The sequence below is a fragment of the Sturnira hondurensis genome, unplaced genomic scaffold (assembly GCF_014824575.4).
Source record: "Sturnira hondurensis isolate 20B ecotype Veracruz unplaced genomic scaffold, ASM1482457v3 Scaffold0009733, whole genome shotgun sequence".
NCBI classification, from domain to species: Eukaryota; Metazoa; Chordata; class Mammalia; order Chiroptera; family Phyllostomidae; genus Sturnira; species Sturnira hondurensis.
This window is the reverse complement of record NW_028082364.1, coordinates 6,265,773-6,288,482: the sequence shown is the minus strand read 5'-3', so window position 1 is coordinate 6,288,482 and position 22,710 is coordinate 6,265,773. Positions and strand designations below refer to the sequence as shown.

At 50.9% G+C, this 22,710-nt stretch overlaps 1 protein-coding gene across 1 annotated transcript in view; it reads left to right on the top strand.

The window, feature by feature from the left end:
* Nucleotides 1–22,710, top strand: part of SDK1 (sidekick cell adhesion molecule 1) — a 340,546-nt gene that overhangs the window by 3,066 nt on the left and 314,770 nt on the right. Inside the window, exon 2 of the mRNA XM_037057908.1 lies at nt 10,080–10,227. Within this exon, the coding sequence (XP_036913803.1) occupies nt 10,080–10,227 (148 nt within the window). The remainder of the gene's footprint in view (nt 1–10,079; nt 10,228–22,710) is intronic.

Genomic DNA, 22,710 nt, shown 5'->3' with positions numbered 1-22,710 from the left:
TATGTCTATTCCCTTTGCCAAATTAAGGAAGTTTTTTTTTTTCATTACTTTTACAAATAAGTTGTCAATTTCTTGCTCTTCCTCTTCTCCTTCTGGCAGCCCTGTGATTCAGATGTTGGCACATTTGGAGATGTCCCAGAGGTTCATAAGCCTCTCCTCTTTTTTTTTTGAATTCTTATTTTTTCTTTTCTGTTTGAAAGTTTATCTTTTCCTTATATTCTAAATCATTGGTTTGAATCTCAGTTTCCTTGCCTTCTCTGATATTTTCCTGTGGCTTACTCTGTATTCACTTAGTATGACCTTCATTTCTTCTTTATTCATTTATTTATTTTTCGCTGTACTCAAGGAGTTCTCTGAGCATCCTGATAACCAGTGTTTTGAACTCTGCATCTGATAGTTTGGTTATGTCTATTTCGCTTAATTCTTTTTTGGGTGGTTTTATTCTGTTCTTTCATTCAGGCCTTATTTCTTCGTCCCCTCAATTTGGCAGCCGCCCTGTGTTTGTTTCTGTGTATTGGGTGGAGCTGCTTTGACTCCCTGTCTTAGTAGCGTGGCCTGTTGTAGAAAAGGCACCTGTAAACCGTGTGGGGTGGAAGCTTAGGTAATTGCCAGGGTGGGAAACCCTCTTCACCACTTCATGGCTGAGTGGGGTGGCTCTGGGAGGGGACAGTGCCACTACCTGGCTTCTGGTGGCTCACCCAGTGCTTGCCCTGTTTCCAGTCACTGCACCTTCTTGCCGTGTGCACCTGGTGCAACTTCTGCCCTGGTGTTGAGTCTCAGAATGGGCAGGTTCGCATACGTCTATGACTGTGCTGGCCCTTCAAATGGCAAAAATCTGGCAGTTTCTTCTGCCGCCCCAACCCCCGCTGGCATCTACAGGCAGAGGTAATGGAGATCTACCTTCCCTGGGCTGTGTGGTCTGGCCTGGGGCCGGGATCCCTGGTCCCAAAGATACCCCTCCCATCTGGTCCACCTCTGCTGCCTTTTCACGCCTCACGGCCTCTTCATCTCCATGACTCCGCCCTTCCTACCCGTCTGGGTGAAGGTGGCTTCTTTAAAGCCTTGCTTGTTGGTCTTCCATGCAGCTCGGTTTTCTGATGGTTCTGGGTGTTACTAGCTTTGAGGTCTGGTTGTAATTCTTTCCATGGTTGCAGGAGGAGGCCAAGTGTGTCTGCCTGCACCTCCATCTTGACTGGAAGTCCTGAACGTATTTCTTGTAACTGCAAAGTATGGCACTAGAAATGGGATATTTTGACCCATCTTGGAGGTTCCTAATTTAGGTATGCTGTGCATGTGGGCAGCAGGAGCGGTACCCGGTTGGGGTTAACCACCGTTCCTTTCCGTTGCCCAACCGTCATCAGAGACAGTTGTTCCCTGTGGTGCCTCAGGGAACGTTGCACGAGAGCTGAGCAGAGACAGCCCCTGTGAGCAGCAGCACGAGTGAGGGTGCGCGCTGGTCCGGCAACACACTCCCGTGATGCTCCCTGGCTCGTATTTACATACATTAGAATTGGAATAGCCGAGATTTGTTTGAAATTTAAAACAAGCGGAGAAATATTCTACTAGACAGCACCCTCTGCCTGCATTTCTCCTGGCCGAGTTTCAGATTGCAGGGAGGAGGGGTACAGAGTTCTCCTTACATCTGCAGATCAGTGTTCCGTCCTGATACAGAAGGAGCAGGCACTACTGGAAGTTTGTGCTTTATGTTTTCTCCAACCTTCATGCAGAAGACACTTTCATTAAGTCTGACAAAGAAAAAACTATCCCGTACGAGGTCCCCGTCTGGTCTGTTACTGCAGCGTGTTCTGTGACTGCCACTCGGCGGCCTCTTCCCGGCTGGCTCGTTTCTTCCATGTGTCCGTCAGATTCCAATGGACTGTGTGCGCACAGGTGCGCGATGCTTTCTCTTCTCTTCATTGTTAATTTCTGTCTAATTCTGTTCATTCTAGTAGTAAGAAACTTCCTGAATAATGAAATGTAAAGTAATTGGAAAAAATCACGTACTTCCATCTCATTAAAAGACACATTTCCTAAGTTTTTAATGTTTAATCACCAGTTTTCAAAATATGTAATACATTTATTGTGTTTTGATTAACAGTGAACATGTAACCCAGAAGAAATTTTTTAAAGCACTTTGAATCTTTTGGTCAAAGGAAATTCTCTTTAAATTGCCATCTATATTTATATTTTTATTTCAGAGAAGGATGAGGGGAAATCAGTGTGTATCTTTAAGACATAAAAATATGTTACATTAGAATAAATTTCTGTGGGGTAAATTTATTTAATGCTCAAGTCCAAAGAGTAAAAAGAAACAATATGAGAGTTGGATTGGATACAGAGTTCATTTTTAAAAAATCAATAATGTGGATATAACCTCACTGTACTTTTTAGATTCCACTGGATATAGTTAAACCAGTGGTGTCACGGTTTTTTTTAAAAAAGCTAAAAATACACCATGCCATTGTTTATATATGCAACTACTTAAACTTACGGGAAAACAATTTTGGCGTGAACTTGAAAATATTGGAGGAGACGGAACCCTTTTCGCATGGCCGTCTGCGGGTCGTGCCTGTGGTTCGATGCGCTCTGGATCGTCCAGCAGAAGACAGGGCATTGCCACGTGGCGGGAGGGACTCGTTACACGCGGCCGTTAAAATAAGCAGGTGCTTTGCTTGCACTTCACTAGAAACTCGATAAGAAGAAATGGTTTTCTCCGAAGCAGAATGGTCTGGGGCCGACGTGATGAACTGCATTCCGTTCACTGAGGGCTTCGGGCACTGAGACGGGCCATCAAGGACCCGTCACGTTTTGTCATCGTTTTTTCAAGATATAAAACCTCACTAAAAACCTCACGCTCGTTTCTCAGATTCCTCTTTCATCTCCTCACGGCCCATAAGCGCACTCGGCTGTCGCGCAGTAACCTCCGTGAGACTGTTCCAAGTTCAAATTGAAAACACAGCGCTTTCCGGAAATGCCAGCTGCCTCCTGCCTGATGTGAATCCCTACCACCCTCTGCCCTCGCCGTCAGTTAGGAAACCGCTAGCCCTGTGAAAGAGAGAATCATGTAACTTGACCAAAAGTAGCATTTTCTGCGCTGCCTGTGTGAGGGTCCAAGGGCACGGCGGGGCCTGGCCCGTGTCAGACGCCGCGTGGTTCCGACGGCGCTCGGGTCCTCGTGTCAGCGCGGGCTGTGCGGGTGAGCAGACAGCCGGCACACGGGCACACCGGCACACCGAGTCTGCACACGCAGGGCCGGCAGGCAGATGCCCTCTGGTTTCTCCCCCAGGAAACGCTCATTCTGAATTATTTCCGGTCTGGGGATGAAAAGTATTTTGTAGTTATAGTCAAACTATATATCTCCAAGCCAAGAATTTCTTAATGCCGGGCGCACCACCCACTGTTACAAAGGAGGAGAGACCGATGCTCCGTGCTGCCGGAACCTTCCAGTTTCCGCTGGGGCCTGTCTCCCGGCTTCGCGCTCTGTGGCAGTATAACGGTAGAAATCTGATGGATGTTTATTCTTTCTTATTGCAGTAAAAAATAGGAATTATTAAGGGAAAAGATACTTTTTCTTAAGCCTTGTAAAAAAACAAAAACTTTCACAATATCAATAAAAATTATGAAATACCTGGGAATCACCTTTGTAAGAAATGAGTAGAACCTTCATAAAGAAAAGTAGTAAACATCACTGATATAAAAAAGTGTCCTAGATAGGAAATCTAAACATTGCATAAATGTCAGTTCCTTTGAAATTATGGTAGAAGTTTAGCATAATTTCAATAGAAATCCCAATGCAACTTTTTTAGGGTAACTTGATTCATGAGGTGGTTCCAGAGCTCATTTAGAAATGTAAACAGAAAAATATGCCAGAGAATCTCAAAACAGAAGGAGAATAATAGAGAGGAATTTCCCCTTCCAGGCGCGTATTAGAGTGCCTCAGTAATTCACTCACGTGCCGTGGTGTAACTGTAAACCTTCCAGAAGGAGTTGGAACCACACCGTTGTGTACATAAACATACATAAACTCAAATGAGCATCAGAACCCATGGGAAAGAAATCAGTTCTTTGGAAACAGCATTGAAAAATGGACCCTCAGAACAAATGCCAAAATAAATTTTAGATACATTTAAGAGTTAAATTTAAAAATTATAGGAAAACAAAGGTTAATGATCCAGAAATATTTCAAGACAAAGTATAAAAAGTATTGGAAAAAATCACCAAAAACAGATCACAGAGAGCCATATCCAATTTTACAGTGTATACTCAAATAATCATTACAGATGAAAAGGCAAATAACAAACCAGAAAAGTACTCACAACAAATCGGACAGGTCGGTTCTGTGTAAGAACCTGGGATTCTCTGAACACAGTGCTGGAGGCGCAGGTTTGCATGAGGTCCCCCACGTGGGGGTGCGTTCTCAGGCAGCGGGGGGCAGAGGCAGGAGCGATGCAGAACAGCCCACGCGAAACCCAGACAGGGACCTTACCAGGCTGGTGGTTGTCACGGACGGCTCCAGCTAAATCCCAATGGGGACTTCAGGAGCCTTGTGAACTGAGTCTCGGAACTGTCTAGCTTGAAGGGTGAAAGGAGAAGAGATTCGTCTCTGAACTTCCTCCCTCGGTTGCTGAGTTGGCCCCCCGTCGCCAGCCCTCATGGCGGGTCACTCAGGCGTGAATGCCGCGTGCATATTCTGGTGCCAGAGGACTCTCAGGGCAAGGAGCCGGGAGCACGAGGCGAGGGTCGGCGGAAGGGTGCTGCGCGCCGCCCCTGCATGGAGCCAGTCCTGGCTGCGGGGAGTGGTGGCCGCAGGCCTGGCTCAGAGGCAAGGCAGCTCCGAAGGGCTGTTGAACCGGAGCACCCGAGGGTCAGACTGAGCCTGTTCCTGGGACCTCAGTGTCACTTGCACCTGCTACTCGGTGCCACCCACCAGAGTCCCCTCCAAGAGTCAGTCAGTCAGTTTCTATCAGGACTTCGTATGACAGGGTCAGTGGAGCAAGCTACTTTTCTTTTTATTGAAGCCAATGTCCTGATGCTGGTGACACGGGACTGTGGGTACCTCTGCCGGGGCCACCGCCCCACTTGGCACAGGACATGTGAACTGCTCGCCCAGTCCAGGGCTCCGCAGCTCCCACCACCACTGCCCCCCTGTGTGTCTGTGTGACCCAGCCCCAGATCTCAGAGTCCACGACAGGAGTGACCACAGGTGTCTCGGGTCTGCCTCACCAAGACTCAGGCAGGGCTCATTCTCCAAACGCAGGAATGTGAGGCAGATCCCGGGAGACTACCAACGCCCACTGTCCACTCCAGGAAGGGCCAGGCAAAGCGATTGTTCCGGGCTGAAATGGCCCTAATGCTTCTTCCCGGAGGCTTCTGGTGCTGCTCCTGCGGCCCCTTCTGAGTGGCAGTTCAGAACCAAGGTGGTGGTCTTCTACTGAGCAGAAATGGACATGCAAACCCTTGGTTTTATTGGGATTTGTTCGTTTTTCTTCCATTTGCTCTCCCTGGTAATGAACTAGCCTGGAAAGCACTCTGGCAGCCCACCCCAACCAAGATGGGCCGCGATGCGCTGGCTGCAGACGTTCCTGCCGTGTTTATTCAAAACCGGAGCAGCATTCCCCACACTCCAGTGGCATATGGTCCTGAGGTTTTCATCACATTTTCTTACAAAGAGCCAGGGAACTTCCTCTGCTTAGAAACGTGTTTATAAACAATAGGCATGCCGTGAATATTCCCATCTGTTAGGCGAACATATTGGTATAAGAATTCCTGTCATAGGTGGGGTGCTTTGCATCGTCTTTGTGTATTTATCCGCCCGGTGATAGCCAACTACCGATAGGGCACAAAACAGCGTGTGCCTAACGCCGCATTTCGTGGCCGCGTCTCTCTGCCGACGGAAGGCAGCGCTGTTGTGCCCCGGTGTGCTGGGGCCCTGTGGGGCTCCCAAGGGTTTAATGTCTACTTGAGACTCCACAGAAAAGCAGTCGTAGGGCAAACAGCAGCCGCATAAATGGCCCTGCCGCCGCGAGGAAACCGTCCGTGCGGCGTGCAGACGCTCCAGGGCTGTGCTTTCCTCGCCCAAAGCTGTTGTTGGCTTTGTTTTAATGTGATCTCAAACCTTCTCCTTATCATAATCATAGCCTGTGATAAAAATTGCTCGTCCTTCTAGTTTTATTTGTAGTTTAAATAAACGGCACTAAATCCTTGTGTTCAGTTTAATATTATTCTGATTCTATTCACCAATTAATTTTTTAAAATATTTTATTTATTATTTTTAGAGAGAGGGGATGGGAGGAGAAAGAGTGGGAGAGAAACATCAATGTGTGGTTGCCTCTCATGTGTCCCCTGCTTGGGACCTGGCCTGCAACCCAGGCATGTGCCCTGACCGGGAATCGAACCTGCAGCTTTTTGCTTCACGGGCCCGTGCTCAATCCACTGAGCTACACCAGCCAGGGCTCACGAATTAATTTTTTATTTGAGACAAACTAGTCCTCAGAAAAGAATCAAGTTTTGAAGATTACAACTCAGCAGTATTTTTCATAAAAGATTTCATTAGTCTTGCCATAGGATCTCAAGATGGTTATCAGAGGGAAAACATACTTCAATTAATATTTGCTTAATACTGAATAAGCTTAGTTGTCCAAATGTTTTATTCACTTAAAAATTATGCCTATCAGTTCCTTTTTCAGGCTATTTGGACATATTTGAGTAAAAAGATGAGCAATTAGTTGAATTTAAGTGTTTTCAAGGTGTGCTTTGGAACTGAGCAAATAAAACACTTGTACCTGCTTTAACTTATTCTGCCTGTACTCCCTCAGAGAAAGTATTTTTAAGCTGAGGGAACTCCTCCCAGAACATCTCCGTAGTGAAGGATAGCGTCCCTGTGTTTTCTGTTTTTCAGAAAATAGGTTGCCATCCGCCTGGGATTTAGCTCTCCTTTCCTCTGACAGACACCTTCCCACGTGTGAAAGGTATCCAAGCCCCAAACCTTAAACCTGGTTCTTGATTTGTTTGTGAACACGGCCTAGAAACCAATTAATGTACTCTCTCATGTAGCGTGAAAGCTTTGGCCCCACAGCTGTAAAACTCACTTTAAGTGGTTCTGGGTCATATATCCTACTTGCTTGCGGATTTCAAAACATCCTAAGTTATAAAACTAACAGTAAACCTAAAGCAAGGCTCTAATGGAAACTCTATCTTCTGCCCACATTTTTCCCTATAAAATTTTACTGAGGTTTTCTGGAAGGCGTTGATTTGAAGGGTGGTCACTTATAGTCACAGGGATGGAAAATACAAAGGAAGTGGCCGTCCAGGTTCTAAAATGAGCGTCAGGCCATGTGTGGAGACGCAAGAGAACATGTGCACCGTGTGGGGAGCTGTCCGCGCGGTCAGCGGGGAGGCCACGTTTGCCAGCAGGTCGCTGCTCCAGGTGACATCCGCACCCCATTCTGGAAGCGTTGTTTAAACCTCCATAAAGGGTGACCCGCAGGTTGTGCTGAGACTGTTGCCAGGGCTAGAAATCATTTTTAGAAATTCTGAGCGAGAGAATTACAAAGATTTTGTATTGATACGTTTAGTTTAAGCATAATGGTTTTTCGCTACTTGTATTTTCATCCCTTCAACCAGCGGGGAGTGACCCCCCCTGCGTGCGTGGCGCCGTGGCCGCCCCAGGGGGACAGTGATGGACAAGACCGATCCGGACCCCGTTTCATGTCGTGTTTACAGCTGGTTGGGGAGGCGTACACGGGTAAACTGCAGCTGCAGTGCGTGTGTTGGTCAGGGAAGGATCGCGTAGGGACCGGTTTACCAGAAATAGAGTCTCCGTTGAGCAGCTCCCTGCTGTGGGGCCTCCGCTAACACTCGCATCTTATGTTTGGCAGGTACATCATCCCGTCTTTGCAGAGGCTGGATGCCGGGTCCTACCGCTGTGTGGTGCGGAACAGAATGGGGGCTCTGCTACAGAGGAGGTCGGAAGTTCGAGTCGCATGTACGTGTCCACTGAACCGTCTCCGTGCTCAGCAGCAGCTGTGGGGGCTGGTCAGAGTCACTTTCAGCCACCCCAGGGCCTGAGATTCTGTCTCGGGTTCCGTTTGGAATAGAGCAGTTGCTAAACGTGGTTGGGAGATCAGTAAGTTGCTGGTGTAGCTGGTCCAGTGCCGATGATGGCGCTGACGAGCTTACGGCTGCCTTTTCGATGCAACCCATCGAGGGCCCCATAAACACTGTGCAGGATTTAAAAACAACACCAGAACAAAATGCCTTCTGTTTTTATAAATTAGTTTAGTTGCTCTTAGCTTTCACCGAAGTTTGAGTCAAACGTTGTTAAAATAAAATAATAAACCCAGTTAGATAAAATTTCATCAATTCAGGATCAGTCCTTTCCAGCGATGATTCGTCTAGAAACCCTGTAGCTGCACAATGAAGAGTCCATGGGTCAGCGTCCCCCATGGTACTGATACAGCCGTGATTCAGTTAGTTCGCTGTTGGGCCCGTTTAGGAGGGTGAGGCCTGGAGGAGTGACCGGGGGAGCCGTCTGAATGCTGCGGGCCTGAGCTCTCGTGTAGCCACAGGAGAGGATCAGGGGCGGGAGTCGGCCCGTGCAAAGCGTTCCGTACTTTTCCGTTCCAAAATCTGTGACCAGAAAACTGGCCTGTCTGCTTCATTAAACTGTGACCTCACTACCAAACATCTCTTCATTGAAAAGAAATCAAAAGTGTTATGAAATTATAAATTACACACTAATCCATCGTCCGAGAAATCAGAGAGCTCTCCGAGCCCCAGCCGGACGGTGCCGGCCGGCGACGGCAGCGTTCTCTCACTTGTCAGCTCGGCCCCGTTGGGGCCTTGGTCATCAGTGTGGCTGCTGAGTGTCGGAGGCGAAATCGTTCCCAGTTATTTTACTGCTCCGTGATGACTAGTGCTGGGGCGAGATGCAGCTGCTCACACATGTTTAGTCATATTTTTGTTTGCTAGGAAGGCATGAATTTTTCTGAATTGTGGTGAAGTCACTCAGCTAAATCTGTCTGCAGAATAATTTCAGTTTTTTCAACTAAAAAATTGGAAACATAATAAATAAAATCATATCACAAACATGTTTGAATAAGTTAATAGCTTGGAATGTATTATACTACAGTAAATTCTACTTTATAAAATTAAATTTTAGACTTTTCTCATTTAATTGTTTATCTCCTCGTTTCTATCCTTCATCTCTTACATTTTCTCTTATCTCTTCTCTTTGATAACAAATTTTACTTTAATAAAACCAGGAATCTTTTCCTAATCTGTTTAATTAGTTTACCTTTTTCCTAGAATATTAAAAGCCGCTTATAATATAGGAAATCGTTTTTTAATCAAAAAGCCATTGATAATAGAGATATTCAGGGGACTATTCCAAATTTCTATACATTCAGGCAGATATAGTATATGCACCAGATCAGATCTATGCAAGTTCACACAAATCTGTCAAAAATTTCAAATGGTACTAATTTAAAAATTAGCCACTTATACCCACATTCTAGTGACTGTTTCCCCCCCATGACCCCATTTTTAAAATTGGTAGCAGGTAACTCCGACTGGCATCAAACCTACCTACCCCAAACTAAGTCAGCGGTGTGGGGTTTGAAGAACCCTCTACAAATGAACCAGGGGTTAAAAATGATTTCTCCCAAAAGATCTCAGAGGGAGCCAGTCACCCCAGACATGAAGGGAAGGAGACACTGATCAGGGCACCCACAGGTGCTGGGGGGAACTGAGCTGGAGAGACGGGGGAGCCGGGCGAGGTCTAAGAGCTCTTCAGCACCGCGGCCGCGAGCGGTTCCTGGGGCTCGGGGAAGCCTCTCAACAGGCCCAGTGGGCGTGAGCGAGCGCCCGGCGGTGGCTCACTGCCTGGCCGCAGCAGCGCAGCCAGCCCGGGGGCTCCCCCAGGGCACCCCCCCCCCCCCCCCCCACCGCTCAGTCTCTGTCTCCTCGCTCCAGCATGGCGACATCGGCGCCTGCTGGGAACTACAGTTACTTCCCTCTTGGGGCCCTCCCCCTCAGAAAAGAGTCTCCTAGAACCTAAAAGGTCTGTTTCTTCCCTGCAGATATGGGGAATTTCGTGGACACGGAGCAGAGGAAAATGGTCCCTGAGGGACAGGCAGCGGTTCTCAACTTACTGCCCATCAGCAGCTACCCCAGGCCTCAAGTGACCTGGTTCAGAGAAGGACACAAGATTATTCCCAGCAACCGAATGTGAGTCGTTTCAAACCTTCCAGCTTAAAGTACAAACCGTGGCACTTGCTGACACCGTTCACATACTGAGTTTACTGGCTGGTCTTTGAACGGAAGGAGGTGGTCAGTAGCCCTGCCCCACTCCTTACAGAACTGCGACATTAACCTTGGCGTGGGAACTTGTGGGAGGTAAAGAAAACAGCCATGTACCATGATTCTTAGTTTGCACACACCCTTCCCTGCTCCTCAGGGCGCAAGACGCCCTGTTTGAATGCGATCTTTGAGACGTTGCGGTCAGCCCTGAGTTGTGTGTAACTCCAGGTACGGATTCGGCGAGTCGCCGCGTTTACTGACAGCACTGAGTTTTTTCCCCTTCTTACTGTTGGGTACCACTTTCTTTGATGGTGAAGCAGTAATTGCTGCTTATTGCTATTTACCCTTTTATCCTGCCATGGCAGTTTTATTTCCCTTCATCTAATTAGTGGTTCGCCCATCTATTGCAGAATAGCTGCTTTGTGATTAGTTAAGCGTTATTTCAAGGCGTTCTGCCTATCCCATGTTAAGTTTATTTACCTAATGGCAAACAGATTTTCTTCATTTAGCTCTAAGTGATTAAAAAGGACATTTAGCATATATTTTATAACTGGCATCTTGCCACGCAATTTAAAGATGATGCGTCACATTTCAGGGTTTCAGAGGCGAGTGTCCCAGAGAACCATGCAGCTACCAGCTTGAGGGACGACGAGTCAGACGTTCGTGCCGTCAGACGGCCGCACAGAGACCAAAATCCCTGAGCAGAAACGCTCTGGCTTGTTTTCCAGAAAGGACCCATGTGAGGCGACGTGCGGGTGGGCTTCGGACGACAGGGCCTGTGGGTGCAAAGCCTGCTTCCCCCCCCCCGGAGCAGCGCGGAGCCCCTCCGTGAGCCCAGCCTCACCGCTTCCCACCTGGGCATCTGACCCCTGCTCTGACCGAGGCTGTCCTCCAGTTTCTGTAGCAAATGTTTCTATTTTGGTTACTGGAAATAGGAAAAAGATTGAGGTATACATATAAAAGCCATATTTTAATTCTAGTAGAAGAGCAGTTACCTTAGAAATAGGAAAACTGCTATCCGTTTTTTAGTTTATTAAGAAATGGCTTAGGTATCCACCTCTATATGGATCCCAATTTTAACACACGGCTCTCGAGTTGAAACAGAGGAACAGTCCGGCTCCCCGGTCTCTCAGAAGGCTGGCTGAAAGGCAGCCAGCTCAGCCAGCTTCCTGTGAAATGTCCCAGGGGTCTCATGCTGCGTGGCGCAGTGTGGCCTGGGAGGGGGGAGCGATTGAGTGAGCGAGTGATTGGTTGCTCTCCACGGCGGGAGCCCCTCGTGCGCGTCCGTGGGGCCTCAGCTGGTGGCGTGGGAGGAGTACTTGGATTCAGAAGCGGATGATGATACGGTAACTCACGTGTTAACCTGCGCTCTGCATATACTCAGGCGACAACGTGTGTCCAAGGACCAGGAGGAGAGGGCGTGGAATGAAATGACAGCTCTTAGTTTTGTAAGCTTTTTTTTCAACCTGCAGATTCTTGCTGAAGACTGTTTACTTCCTGGTGAGCTAATAATGTAAAGACGCTGGTGGGGCTTTAGCTCCCCGTCACACCAGACACGTGGTCTGCTCGCAGCTGGGACGCTGCCCGTCACCTCCAGTCTCAGCAGAGCATCCGTGCGCCTTTTCCTGATAAAGAGATGAGGTGAACTGATCGTGGGTGTTCACACCTTTGCAAGGCCCTTCATCGCCACCCTCATCCACACTAAGTACCTGCTGTGCGAGGTGTCACAACTCGGACCGTACGTGGTCTCCTCCGCACGCGTCTCGTCACCAGAGACGCGTCACTTTCCGCTTGCAGGGAAGTTTGGCTTCGGCCCACCGACGGAGGGGCTTTCTCACCGCCCCGTCCGGAGGGTTGGCAGACGAGGGTCAGAGGCGCTGTTCCACAACTGGAACGTTGGCCCCAAATGTGCCCCACGCGTTGGAACAGGTCAGGCTTCTGCACCTGCTTTTGACCGGAGCGTCTGCAGTCAGGCCCCGGGCGCGGTTTTCAATCTTATCTCATAACCTTCGCTGTGTTAGCTCTGGGCTTGTGATGAAATGATTGTGTTCATTTTCAAGGGAAACAGAAAGTCTAATGTTTCCTAACTTGAAAAATTAGTTGCTTAGCCCATTAATAATTTTACCGGCAGCTACTGTTTGTTGGATTGCTACTTTAAACGTGTCTTCTCTGGTTCTTACAAGTGCCTTCTGAGGCAGGTGTAATGGGCCCCGCCGAGAGCTCTCCGAACAGAGGACAGAGGTGCTCAACGGCGACCCACGGGCACACAGCTGGCGACCGGCGGAGCCAGGATCAAACCCGGTCTTCCCGGCTCGACTCTCACACTGCGTCAGGCTGCTGGTTTTTCTTTTTACTTTATTCAGCTGAGCTTTCCTTGTGCTTTCGATTTTTTTTTCATACATTGCCTTCGTTTGTTTGTTTGTTTGTTTTCTCCTTTTCTGGAACACCAGCTTTTAATCTGAAACAGCATGGGTTAGGATGGGTCACCCTGAGTCATGGGCACGTACAAACACTCATGTGCACGTCACCACAGAGCGTGCCTGTGAGTGCACGTGGGTCTTCTCATCCCGGGTCTGTTGGTCACTCACTTTAGAAATGTCTCACGAAGAGGAGGCAGGCGTGGCCTTCCAGTGAAGGCCCAGGCTGTGTGGAGCTCGGAGGTGGGGGTGGAGATGGGGGCTCTCCCTGGGTAGGGGTCACCAGGTGCTTGAGCACAGGTGGGCAGCAACTGGGGTCGGCGGGGCGGTCACCTCGTGCAGGCTCTGGCACCCAGTCACTGGCAGCCCTTTTGTTCTTGAGCCAGACGTTGCTTCAGTGAGGTTTCAGTGGTGGGAGAAGTGGCGGCGGATTCATCACCGTCCCCAGAAAAGTAGCTGGCGAGTGTCCTGGCGGTGGCTCTGGAGCAAGGCTGGCTGGGTCACTGGCTGGGGCAGTGAGCACGTGGTGCAGGCGGTGTGCAGGTGATGTGTCACGGAACCGTGCACTTGAAGCCTGTGTAATTTTATTACCCAGTGTCACCCCGATACGTTCAACACAAATTTTTATAACAAGCAACACGTACGAAGTCCAGGCCGCACTGGGGGCATTTTCTCCATTCATTCCCCCAGCAAGTGTTGAGGGCAGACCGTGGGCCGGGCAGCACTGCAGGCTCCAGAGAGACAGCGGGAATGAAAGAAAGTCCCTCCACGCAGGCGGAGGAGACTCCCTAGTGGATGCGAACCCAACGTGCCAGCTGGTGACACGGTGACACAGTGAGGATGGAGTGCAGCAGGTGGTGGAGTTGGGGACGTGGGCCGGGTGGGGTGCTGTTTTAGATATGGAATCAGAGGGACCTCTGACAATAAACCATATGAGCAGAGCCTGGCTGAATCAAGGGCCCAGGGGCATGGGGTGTGTCCATGAGGACAGCAAGTGCAAAGGCCCTGAGGTCAGGGCTCCAGGAAGCCCCTGGGCTGGTGTGGAGCTGGGGAGGGGCCGCAGAGGACCTCCGCTAGGTGGCAGCGGCCAGAGCTGTAGGCACAGGCTGCTGGGCCGTGGTGTGTGCTTGGCCGTGACTGAGAATCCAAGCAGGGCAGCAGCACAGTCTCACCTATGACTCTTCCGTTAAGAGTCGTGTTGTGCACAGACTGGCCGGTGACAGAATGGGAGGCCGGGAGGCCTGGGCGATGCTTCGCCACAGTGACCCAGGCGGCTCCCGTCAGGGCGGTCTGGGCGGCGGTGGCAAGAGGGTCAGATGGCGACGGCTCGGAAGTGGAGTCAGTGGGTTCCGCACTGGGCTGGTGTGGGGCGTGGCGGAAGGTGGGAGTCACGCATCCCTGAGACTTGCGGGTGGAGCCAGCACTGGGGACAGTTTGGGTGGAGCAAGTTTGGGGTATGTTTGTGGGGTTGGTGGTGGTGTCTAAAATCTGTGTTGAAGGCGCGGGTTTGATCTGCGTGGTAGATGGACAGGAGGCTTAGGTGGTCGTGCACATCAGACAGACTCGGAGTCAGCAGACAGACGGGGCATCGGTGCAGTGACGGGGCGTAGAGGTCTTTAGAGCCTGGTACGGATGGTACAAGCCAGTGAGCGAGGCCCAGAGAGGAGGCCGCATCAGCAAAGATGCTCCTGGCTGCAAGTCACAGAGGATAACTGACCAAGAAGGAGAAAATGTATTGGAATGTTCACAGAACCCGGAACCGAACCAGAAGGAGAGGATGGCTCATAACCAGGCTGCTTCCCGGGTGCAAGGAGCAGGGGGCAAGTCGACTTTACTGCCCCCCCCCCCCCAGCTGTCCAGGTCCTGGGACCCGTGAGCATGTGAGTTCACAGGCGGAGGGGGATGGAGCTCACAGAAACAATAGGGCGGTGACGAGGCGAGACAGTGGGCAAAGGAAAAAGGCCAAGCCTTCGCAGCGTGCAGTCAAGTTTCTGCTCCCCATGGCCCGCACACACTAGACTCTGGCCGCCCTTTATCTCAACATCTCGCCTTCAGACTTCAGCTGGTGAGGGTCATGACCCTGGGTCACATGTGTAGGCCCTGTCTCTTCAGGTAGTTGTACCCTCCCCCTGTTGTTGACCTTCTGAAACCTCTGTGTTGTAGCTCCACATGGTGGGTGGGTGCCACGCTGGCGTGGCTGAAGGGATGAATGAACCTGAAGCAGAATCGCGTAGTGTCTGCAAACTTCCTCCCCAGAGAGGGAGAGAAAACCATCAATGAAGGGGAAATGTAACGCGGGGAGCCAAGCAATATTGTGGAAGAATGGCGAGTAGGTTATACTCAGAATTTGGAACAGGAGATCCTGGGTTTTGTTTATCTGAGAAGACAACAGAGCGTATGTTTATTTTTCTGCTGCGCCGAACCCAAATAGTTGGTGTGCTGTCTTCGTGTCTCAAAGGTCGGGGGAGCCTCGTCCTTGCAAATGGAGTCCGATTTGATGCTAAAATTGTGCTGGGCTAGTTTGGTGTAGATGCATGTCCTTTGTTTCATTTTATTTCTCAGAACACGGAACGTGGATGCCGATGCCGTGCGGTGCTGCCGGCACCCCCAGGAGGTAGTTCACGGCGGCAGTTACCAGATGACGCAAACGCTTGCTCAGAGCCATGCCATTCTTTTCCCTAATTGCAGGTTCTTGTGCTCAAATTGCGTCCTGTGGCCGACCTGACAGGGACGTGCGGGCACAGTGTGCTTGCGGGGCTTTTCCTGGAAACGCGAAGTTTGTAGATTAAATATGTTAAACCTCCAGCCAGCTTTGCGAGGCAACTTGCTAGGAATGATCTGAATCGTGGAGTATGGGCAGTACACAGCATCCCAGGTGACTCCGAAGCTGCCTGGCTCGTAATTGTTCATGCTTAAATACCGGAACACCCGCTAACTCATTGCCGTTTCGTCGCAATCGCTTCAGGAAGGGTTTGTTTAAATTAGCACTTGTATTGGAAGTCACAACTTCACGACTGAATGAAGGAGGTCTGGTTGTAATGATATTTTTATAGTTAACTGGGCTTTCAAAAGAATAAGCTTTCAACAATTGTATATTATATTTTGTAGGCATTTTGTGAATCTTTTACAGAGTATTCTGTGCCAGTGCATTGAGCCATATTTGCTGTAAGCAGAAAAGACTAGGTGATACTGGCTCCAGACCTGCTTCCTCACTAACCCTGACCTTGGGCAGACGCCATCCTCTCCTCCGCCTCAGTTTCTCATATCAGGGTGAGGCAGGTGTACCAAACGACCCCTGAGAGATGCTCCGGAAGGGTGCTCATGGCCAGTTCCACGCCTCCCCCTCCCTCCCTCAGTCCCCCCACTCAGGAGGCGTTTACTGAGCACTTACTTAGTGCCTGGCCAGGAACCACAATGAGGCTTTGGAGGTGCTGCCCTCAGTGAGTTATGGCCCCGTGTGGAAACAGGTTAACAAACAGGATACTGTCGGGGGAGGGTGGACCTCGTGAGAGGGACCTGAGCGGGGGAGGTGAGGGGTTGCAGACAGCCTCTCTGTGTGGGTGACGTTGTGACAGTCACTTTCCGGAGTCCTAACAGTTTGTGCACAGCACAGTGCACAGGCTTGCACACAGGGGCTGACGGCCTGGAACGCGGCGCTGTAATCACCATCCCAGTGAGGGCCCGCCTGCTGATGGTGCCCCTCCCCCTCCCACACACCCACCCACTAATCTCGTTCCTATTAACACAGGTTAGTTTTGGCTGTTCTGGAATTTCTCATTAATGGGATCATAGAATATGAAATCTTTTGTGTCTGGCTTCTTTTATGCCACATAATTTCTGTGATAGTCTCAGGGTGGTTTTTAATAACAGTAATTATTAATATTGTCGAGTGCCAGGCGCTGTTTTAAATGTTGCCCGTGTAATGGTTCATTTGATCCTCCCGGAAGCCCAACGAGCTGAGTCTCTGTGACTGTCCTCACTTTTCTGATAGGAACTAAGGCGGAGGGAGGCGGCCCTGACGGTGCGGGCGCTGCTCGGCTCCCGAGTCTGCGCTCCCCTCCGCGCTGTCTGCCTTCCCAGGGTGGTATCGGCTGAGGGCCAGCCACGCGGGTCCGGAGGCCGATGTTCTTGTCAGAGGGGTAGATGCACGCGAAAGGTGGGGAGGGCGCGTGTCTGCTCAGCCGAGGGCCCCGTCTGTTCGGTGCCGCGAAGGGCGGGGCGCAAAGAGAGGCGCCCTGCAAAGGACGCGGGAGGCGCCAGAAAGCAGGAAGGCGTCTGGACTCTATTCCCTGCACAGAGAGGGGTCTTTGAAGCACGTGTGGGCTTTTTGAAAACATTTTTGAAATTGTGGTAAAATATTTATAACATGCAATTTACCGTCTTAGCTGTTCTTCAGTCTGCAGCTCAGTGGTATCAAGTTCGTCACCTTGTGCCGTCCACCCGGACTCTCTGGTCCTATAAAGCCGAGACCCTCCCATCCCCTCCGCCCCCGCCCCCTCACCGCCATCCATTCTCTCTGTCCCTACGACGCTGTTTCTAGGTCTTCAGTTAAGTGGAGTCATCTAGTATGTCTCTTTTTTTCATTTCCAGTTAAACACAGCATTTTGAGTTAGTCATAGATTCCTATGCAGCTGTGAGAAATAATACAGGGAGATGCCCTGCACCCTTTGCCCGGGTTCCCCAGGTGTCAGAACAGGTGGCACCGAGCCACAGCATCACAACCAGGGTACTGACCTGGCTGCAGTCGGGACGCGGGACCTCTCCGTCACCCAAGGAACCCCTTCCCTTCAGCCCTCACCCCCACCCTGACCCCGCAGTCACCGCTGTGTCCTCCATTTCTGTGCTTCTGCCGCTCAGAGACTGTGATGTGAACGGAGCCCGGCCCGCTGCGGGGTTGGCTTCCCCACTCAGCGTCCTTCACTGCTGACTCGTCAGCCTCCACGTGGAGCAGTAGCTGGTTCCTTTTTCTCGTCTGGTGTCCATGGGGTGGGCCTGCCACAGTCTGCCTAACCACCACCTGTGGAGGGACTTTTGGGTCGATCCCAGTTTTTTGCCATCGTGAATAAAGCTGCTGTGAACGTTCTTGTACAAGTTTTCGTGCAGGCGTCTTCGTTCCTCTTGAATAAATGCCCAGGAGGGCAATGGCCGGGTTGTATGGTGGTTGCATGTTCAGTTTTTGAATAAAAATTTTTAAAAGATTTATTTATTTTTAGAGAGAGGGGAAAGGGGGAGAGAGAAATATCAGTGTGTGGTTGTCTCCCACGCCCCCTCCTGGGGACCTGGCCCAGGCCTGTGCCCTGACTGGGAATCGAACCAGCGACCCTTTGCTTCGCAGTCCGACACTCAGTCCACTGAGCCACAGCAGCCAGGGCAGTTTTTTAATAACAGTTGAAGTGTTCCGCAGGGTAGCTGTACCATTTTATGTTCCCGCCGGCAATTCCGAGCGTCCAGTTTCTCTGCTCCCTCACTAGCGTTTGACGTTGTCCCCAGTTTGCGTTTCAGCTGTCCTGATTGGTGTGTGATTATAACTTGTGTTTTTAATTTGCATTTCTCTAATGGCTGATGGTGTTGAACATCTTTTAATGTGCTGGATTTTCAAAGAACCAAATGGGGAGAAACTAAACGTACTGAAGTGAAAACTATAATTATTTATTATAAAAAGTTAACTGAATGGGTAAAAGAGATGACAACAGGCAGCTGGAATGAGAAACATTATTCTGGTGGATCTGAGATAAAAAGATGGAAAACAGGGAAGGTGGGCTGAGAGACGTGAAGGCCAGAACAACCAGCAGTGTCCAAGAAGCGTTCCAGAAGGAACAACGGGAGAGAATGGGGTCGTGTCCCGGGAGGTCATTGTAGGGACACGCCCTAAAACAATGAAACCTGTTCCCTGGCCTGGTGTCAGGAGGGGCTTAGCCGTGGGGCGGAGCCTCATCACGGCATCCGGTCCCTTATAGAGACCCCAGAGAGCTCCTCTCCCTTCCGCCCGTGAGGACAGTGAGCAGACGCCAGCTGGGAACCAGGAAGCAGGCCCCACCAGACACCCCACCCGCCAGCACCGAGATGTCGGACTTCCAGGTTGCAGAACTGTGAGGCCGGGGTGTTTTGTCTGTAGTGACCTAGTCCGTGGTGTTTGGTGACATGGCCCTCATGGACGAAGACACCGCCCCTGGGGGTCGTCTACCCTGGGGCAGGTCGCAGAGGCCCATCGCCCCCGCCCAGTGCCTCCACTCCACGTGGAAGTGTGAGAGTGATCGCCTGCTGGGCTCGTCCTGAGATTCAACGTGAGAAAACAAGTGGCAAGCCATTTACCAACTAGTGTTTGAGGAACTGAAAGACCACACCTGCTTTGTGTCACCCCGAAAATCATGTCCTGATGCTTACCTCGAAGGTGTCCTGCATAGACCTGGCCCTGCCTGTGGCCGTGCAGGTAGATGTCTCCTGGGACTTAGCCAGCCGGGAGGGACCCCGGGCCGAAGGCGCTGGACAAGGGCGCGGGGTGCTCGCCCAGGGCGCCTCAGCTCCTGCGCAGACCACGCAGGCCCGCCCCAGGGCTGACTGCTGAGCCCCAGAAGCGCTCGCTGCCGTCTGACCGTGATGGGGAGGAGCTGCGTTTCTGAGCGGACGCTGTTCCTGCCACAGCAGCGTCCACGGAGAAGGACTGGGCGCGTCCCACTGCTCCTGTGAACGGTGGCCCAGCGCTCACTTGTCAGAACCTGGCCGTGTGCAGGGAGAGGCGGCGGAGACGGCCGGGGGAGTGCCTTTCCTTTCAGACCGCGAGGCAGCGTGTCTCACAGGAGGAAGGGCCGGATCCTCGACGTTGTCAGATGGGGCCCGGGCTGCCGCCCGCAGCGCCGGATGCAGACGGCTCAGGGAAGGCCGTCCCGGCCTCTTCTCTCTGGCAGTGTTTGCTGGGCACGCGCCGGCCACCGCTCTGGGAGGGGGGACCCTTCCCAGGCCACCGACTAGGCCCAGGGAAGGGCGTCTAGGAATTGGTTCCGTTTGGGTTGCCAGGGTAGTGTTTAACTTTAGTGACAAGAGTTTAATATTCTCCGTACCAATTTTTCATTTGAAAATAAATGCCACTTAATTTTGCATGAGCAAATCTGTGACAATAATGCATTTCTTCACAAATATTGGCCTATCGTACATCTTAAGTCAGTTGCCCGTAATTGCATTTCACCAACTCTACTTAATACTCTAATTAAAACTCGGATAATTAAAATACAGCTTTAATGAACAATAAATTCTGAAGTTGCCAAGCCTGTAATGTGTTAGTTAAATCATACCTTGTTCTTTTTAGCTCTCAAATCTGTATCTACATTGTGTTTTGAAATGGCACCAATCACGAGCAAGAGCCATTTTGAATGCATTTAATGTATAAACTGCGGAATAATATGTCTCTCTATGGCCGTCACAGGTCACTCACCCCCTTGCACGTGGCTGGTTGTTTGCTACTAACTTTATGCCCTTGACACAGAGCGACGCCCGCCCCCCAGTTTCAATGTGGTGTAATCGCCGTACAACAATGTCTTAAGGTGTATAACAGTGCTTTGATGTATGTATAAATTAAGAAATGATTATCACAATAAATTTAACATTCATCACCACCCATAGTTACCATTGTTTTTGGGGTGGTGGTAGTGAGACGCTTCAAGTTCTTAGTAACTTTCAAACACACAGTTCAGAGTGGTTCACTGCGGACACTGCCGTACGTCGCGTCCCAGCAGAACTGGGGGTTTGTGCCTTTGGATCACCTTCAACCGTTCCTCCGCTCCTCCCGCCTTCGGCAGCCACCACTCTGTTCCCTGTGCCTGCGAGTTTGGGCTTTTAGATCCACGTGGAAGTGAGATTACACAGCATCTGTCTCTCTCTGACTCAGCTCACTCAGCGCAGTGCCTTCAGGGCCCGTCCGTGTTGCCACAAATGGCAGGATTTCCTTCTTTTCTAAGGCTGAGTAATAAGACTCCCGTTCTCGTCGTTCATGCACTGGCGGACACTTGGCTCGTCTCCCTGTCTCGATTCTTGTGAGTAATGTTGCAGGGGACATGGGGTGGGGGATGTCTTCCAGACAGTGACTTCAGTCCCTTCGGGGGTGCGCACAGAGGGCAAGGGTTGCTGGATCGCATGGTGACATCTCTGATTGTTTGAGGAACCCCCAAACTGTCCTCCGTGGAGACTGCTCCAGTTCACGTTCCCGCCGGCAGTGCTCAGGGTCCCTTCCTCCACGACCCTGTGAGTACTGACCTCGCCCTTTTGACGATGGCCGTCCAACAGGTGGGATGACATCTCATGGAGGTTTCGACTTGCATTTCTCAGAGGATGAGCGATGGTGAGCCCTTCATGGGCCTGTTGGCCACATGACTATCTCTTTGGAAAGACATCTAATCAGCCACTTTGCCCATTTTATTATTATTTTTTAGCTGAATTATTTCTTTGCCTTTGAAGGCCCAGCAACTCAGCACAGTTCTCAACCACACTAAATCATTCATGCTTACTGGATGAGTGGGTGAGAGTTTTTGATACATAGATAAATAATATGCCGCAGACGAGCAGGTCAGTGGGTGGAGCACTGACCAGATGTGTCAAGGTTGTGCACATACAAGAATCCGCCAGGGAATGTGCAGATGAGCAAGACAGCAAACCAGTCTGTCTCTCTCTCTTCCTCTAGCTCCTCCTTCTCCCTCTCCCCCTCTAAAAATCAGCAAATAAAAATTTAAAGGTAAATAAATTAATAATAGAACTTGAAGCATTCTGGGGAGGTGGTGTGGGTCGGCGTTCTCTGGACCAAGACTCAGAACAGCGGGGTGTTCATCTCAGCCCTGCCATCTTCAACGGCGCCCAGCCACGGAGATGGATGGGAAACCCCAAATGGAGATCCTGGAGCGACCCCACCCAGCTCTTGGCGTTATTACGGGAAACATTTGTTTGATGGAGAAAGTTACAGTTGCGAAGCACTTTCTGACCTGTAAAGTGAATAGGAGGCAGTGGTATTATTTTTATTATTCCCACCCCTGCTCATTATATTCCCTAATTGTATACACGATGATGCGTTAGTATTCGAAGCCGACTGCTCATCAGCTCGTTTGCAACTGTGAGTTTCCAGGAAGCCTCGGTGGTGGCGTCCCGGTCCTTGGGGTACTGAGTGCGAGCGGGCGTGCCCTGCCCACGCCCCTTCCCCTGTGCTCCTCCCTGGGGAAGCTGAAGGCAGTCTGAACGTGGCTCAGTAATTAGGGAGGCACTCCGTCTGTGGGGCTCGTGGGTGTCTTGTCACACAGTCCAATATAAGTGGCTTTTACCGGCTCCCTTTCCAGATGGTCTGTGTCGGGGTTCCTCTTCCCCAGTGGGGCTCATTTGTTCCTTGGCTCCTCTGTGGGTTCCACAAGCATCTAATTGCACCGGCAGCGTCTGTGAGAGGTGCTCCTGGAGCCCCACACTCCCTGGGATGGACAGGCACCTTGGACTTGGACTCGGGCTGGGGGGGGGGTCCCGCTGGAGCTAGGAAGTGCAGAAGACCCTGTAACACTGTGCCGTCTGCAGCCCAGACGCAGGGCATGGTCCTCAGAGCAGCTCCTGGTGATGCTCCAGGACGCGCGTTGCCCCGTGTATCGGAGGGCATCTTTGCCGGGGGTCAGAGTGCGGCTCAGTTCCTCCCCGCATGGCAGGCTGGTCCCTTCTGGCATTATCCCAGAATCTTTAGGCAGAAATCTTGGCACCAAAGTGAAGTTCCCTTGTACAAAGGAGGTGGGGAAAGGAACCTAGGACGGAAGAGGTGTGCTTAGAGGTTAAAGGAGGTCACAGGATGAGTGTCTCCCCACCGGGCACGTGGGTGCTTTAGGGGCCTGCGAACTGGAGAGGTCAGTCAGGGGGTCACGGGGAGGTCGACGAAGGTCAAACAGATGAGAGGCAGGCCGGGGGATCGTGGCAGGGGAAGAGGGTATTGCTGTCACCGCGGGCATCCTGTGCACACTGGGTGTGCTCCGTGGGAAGGGAG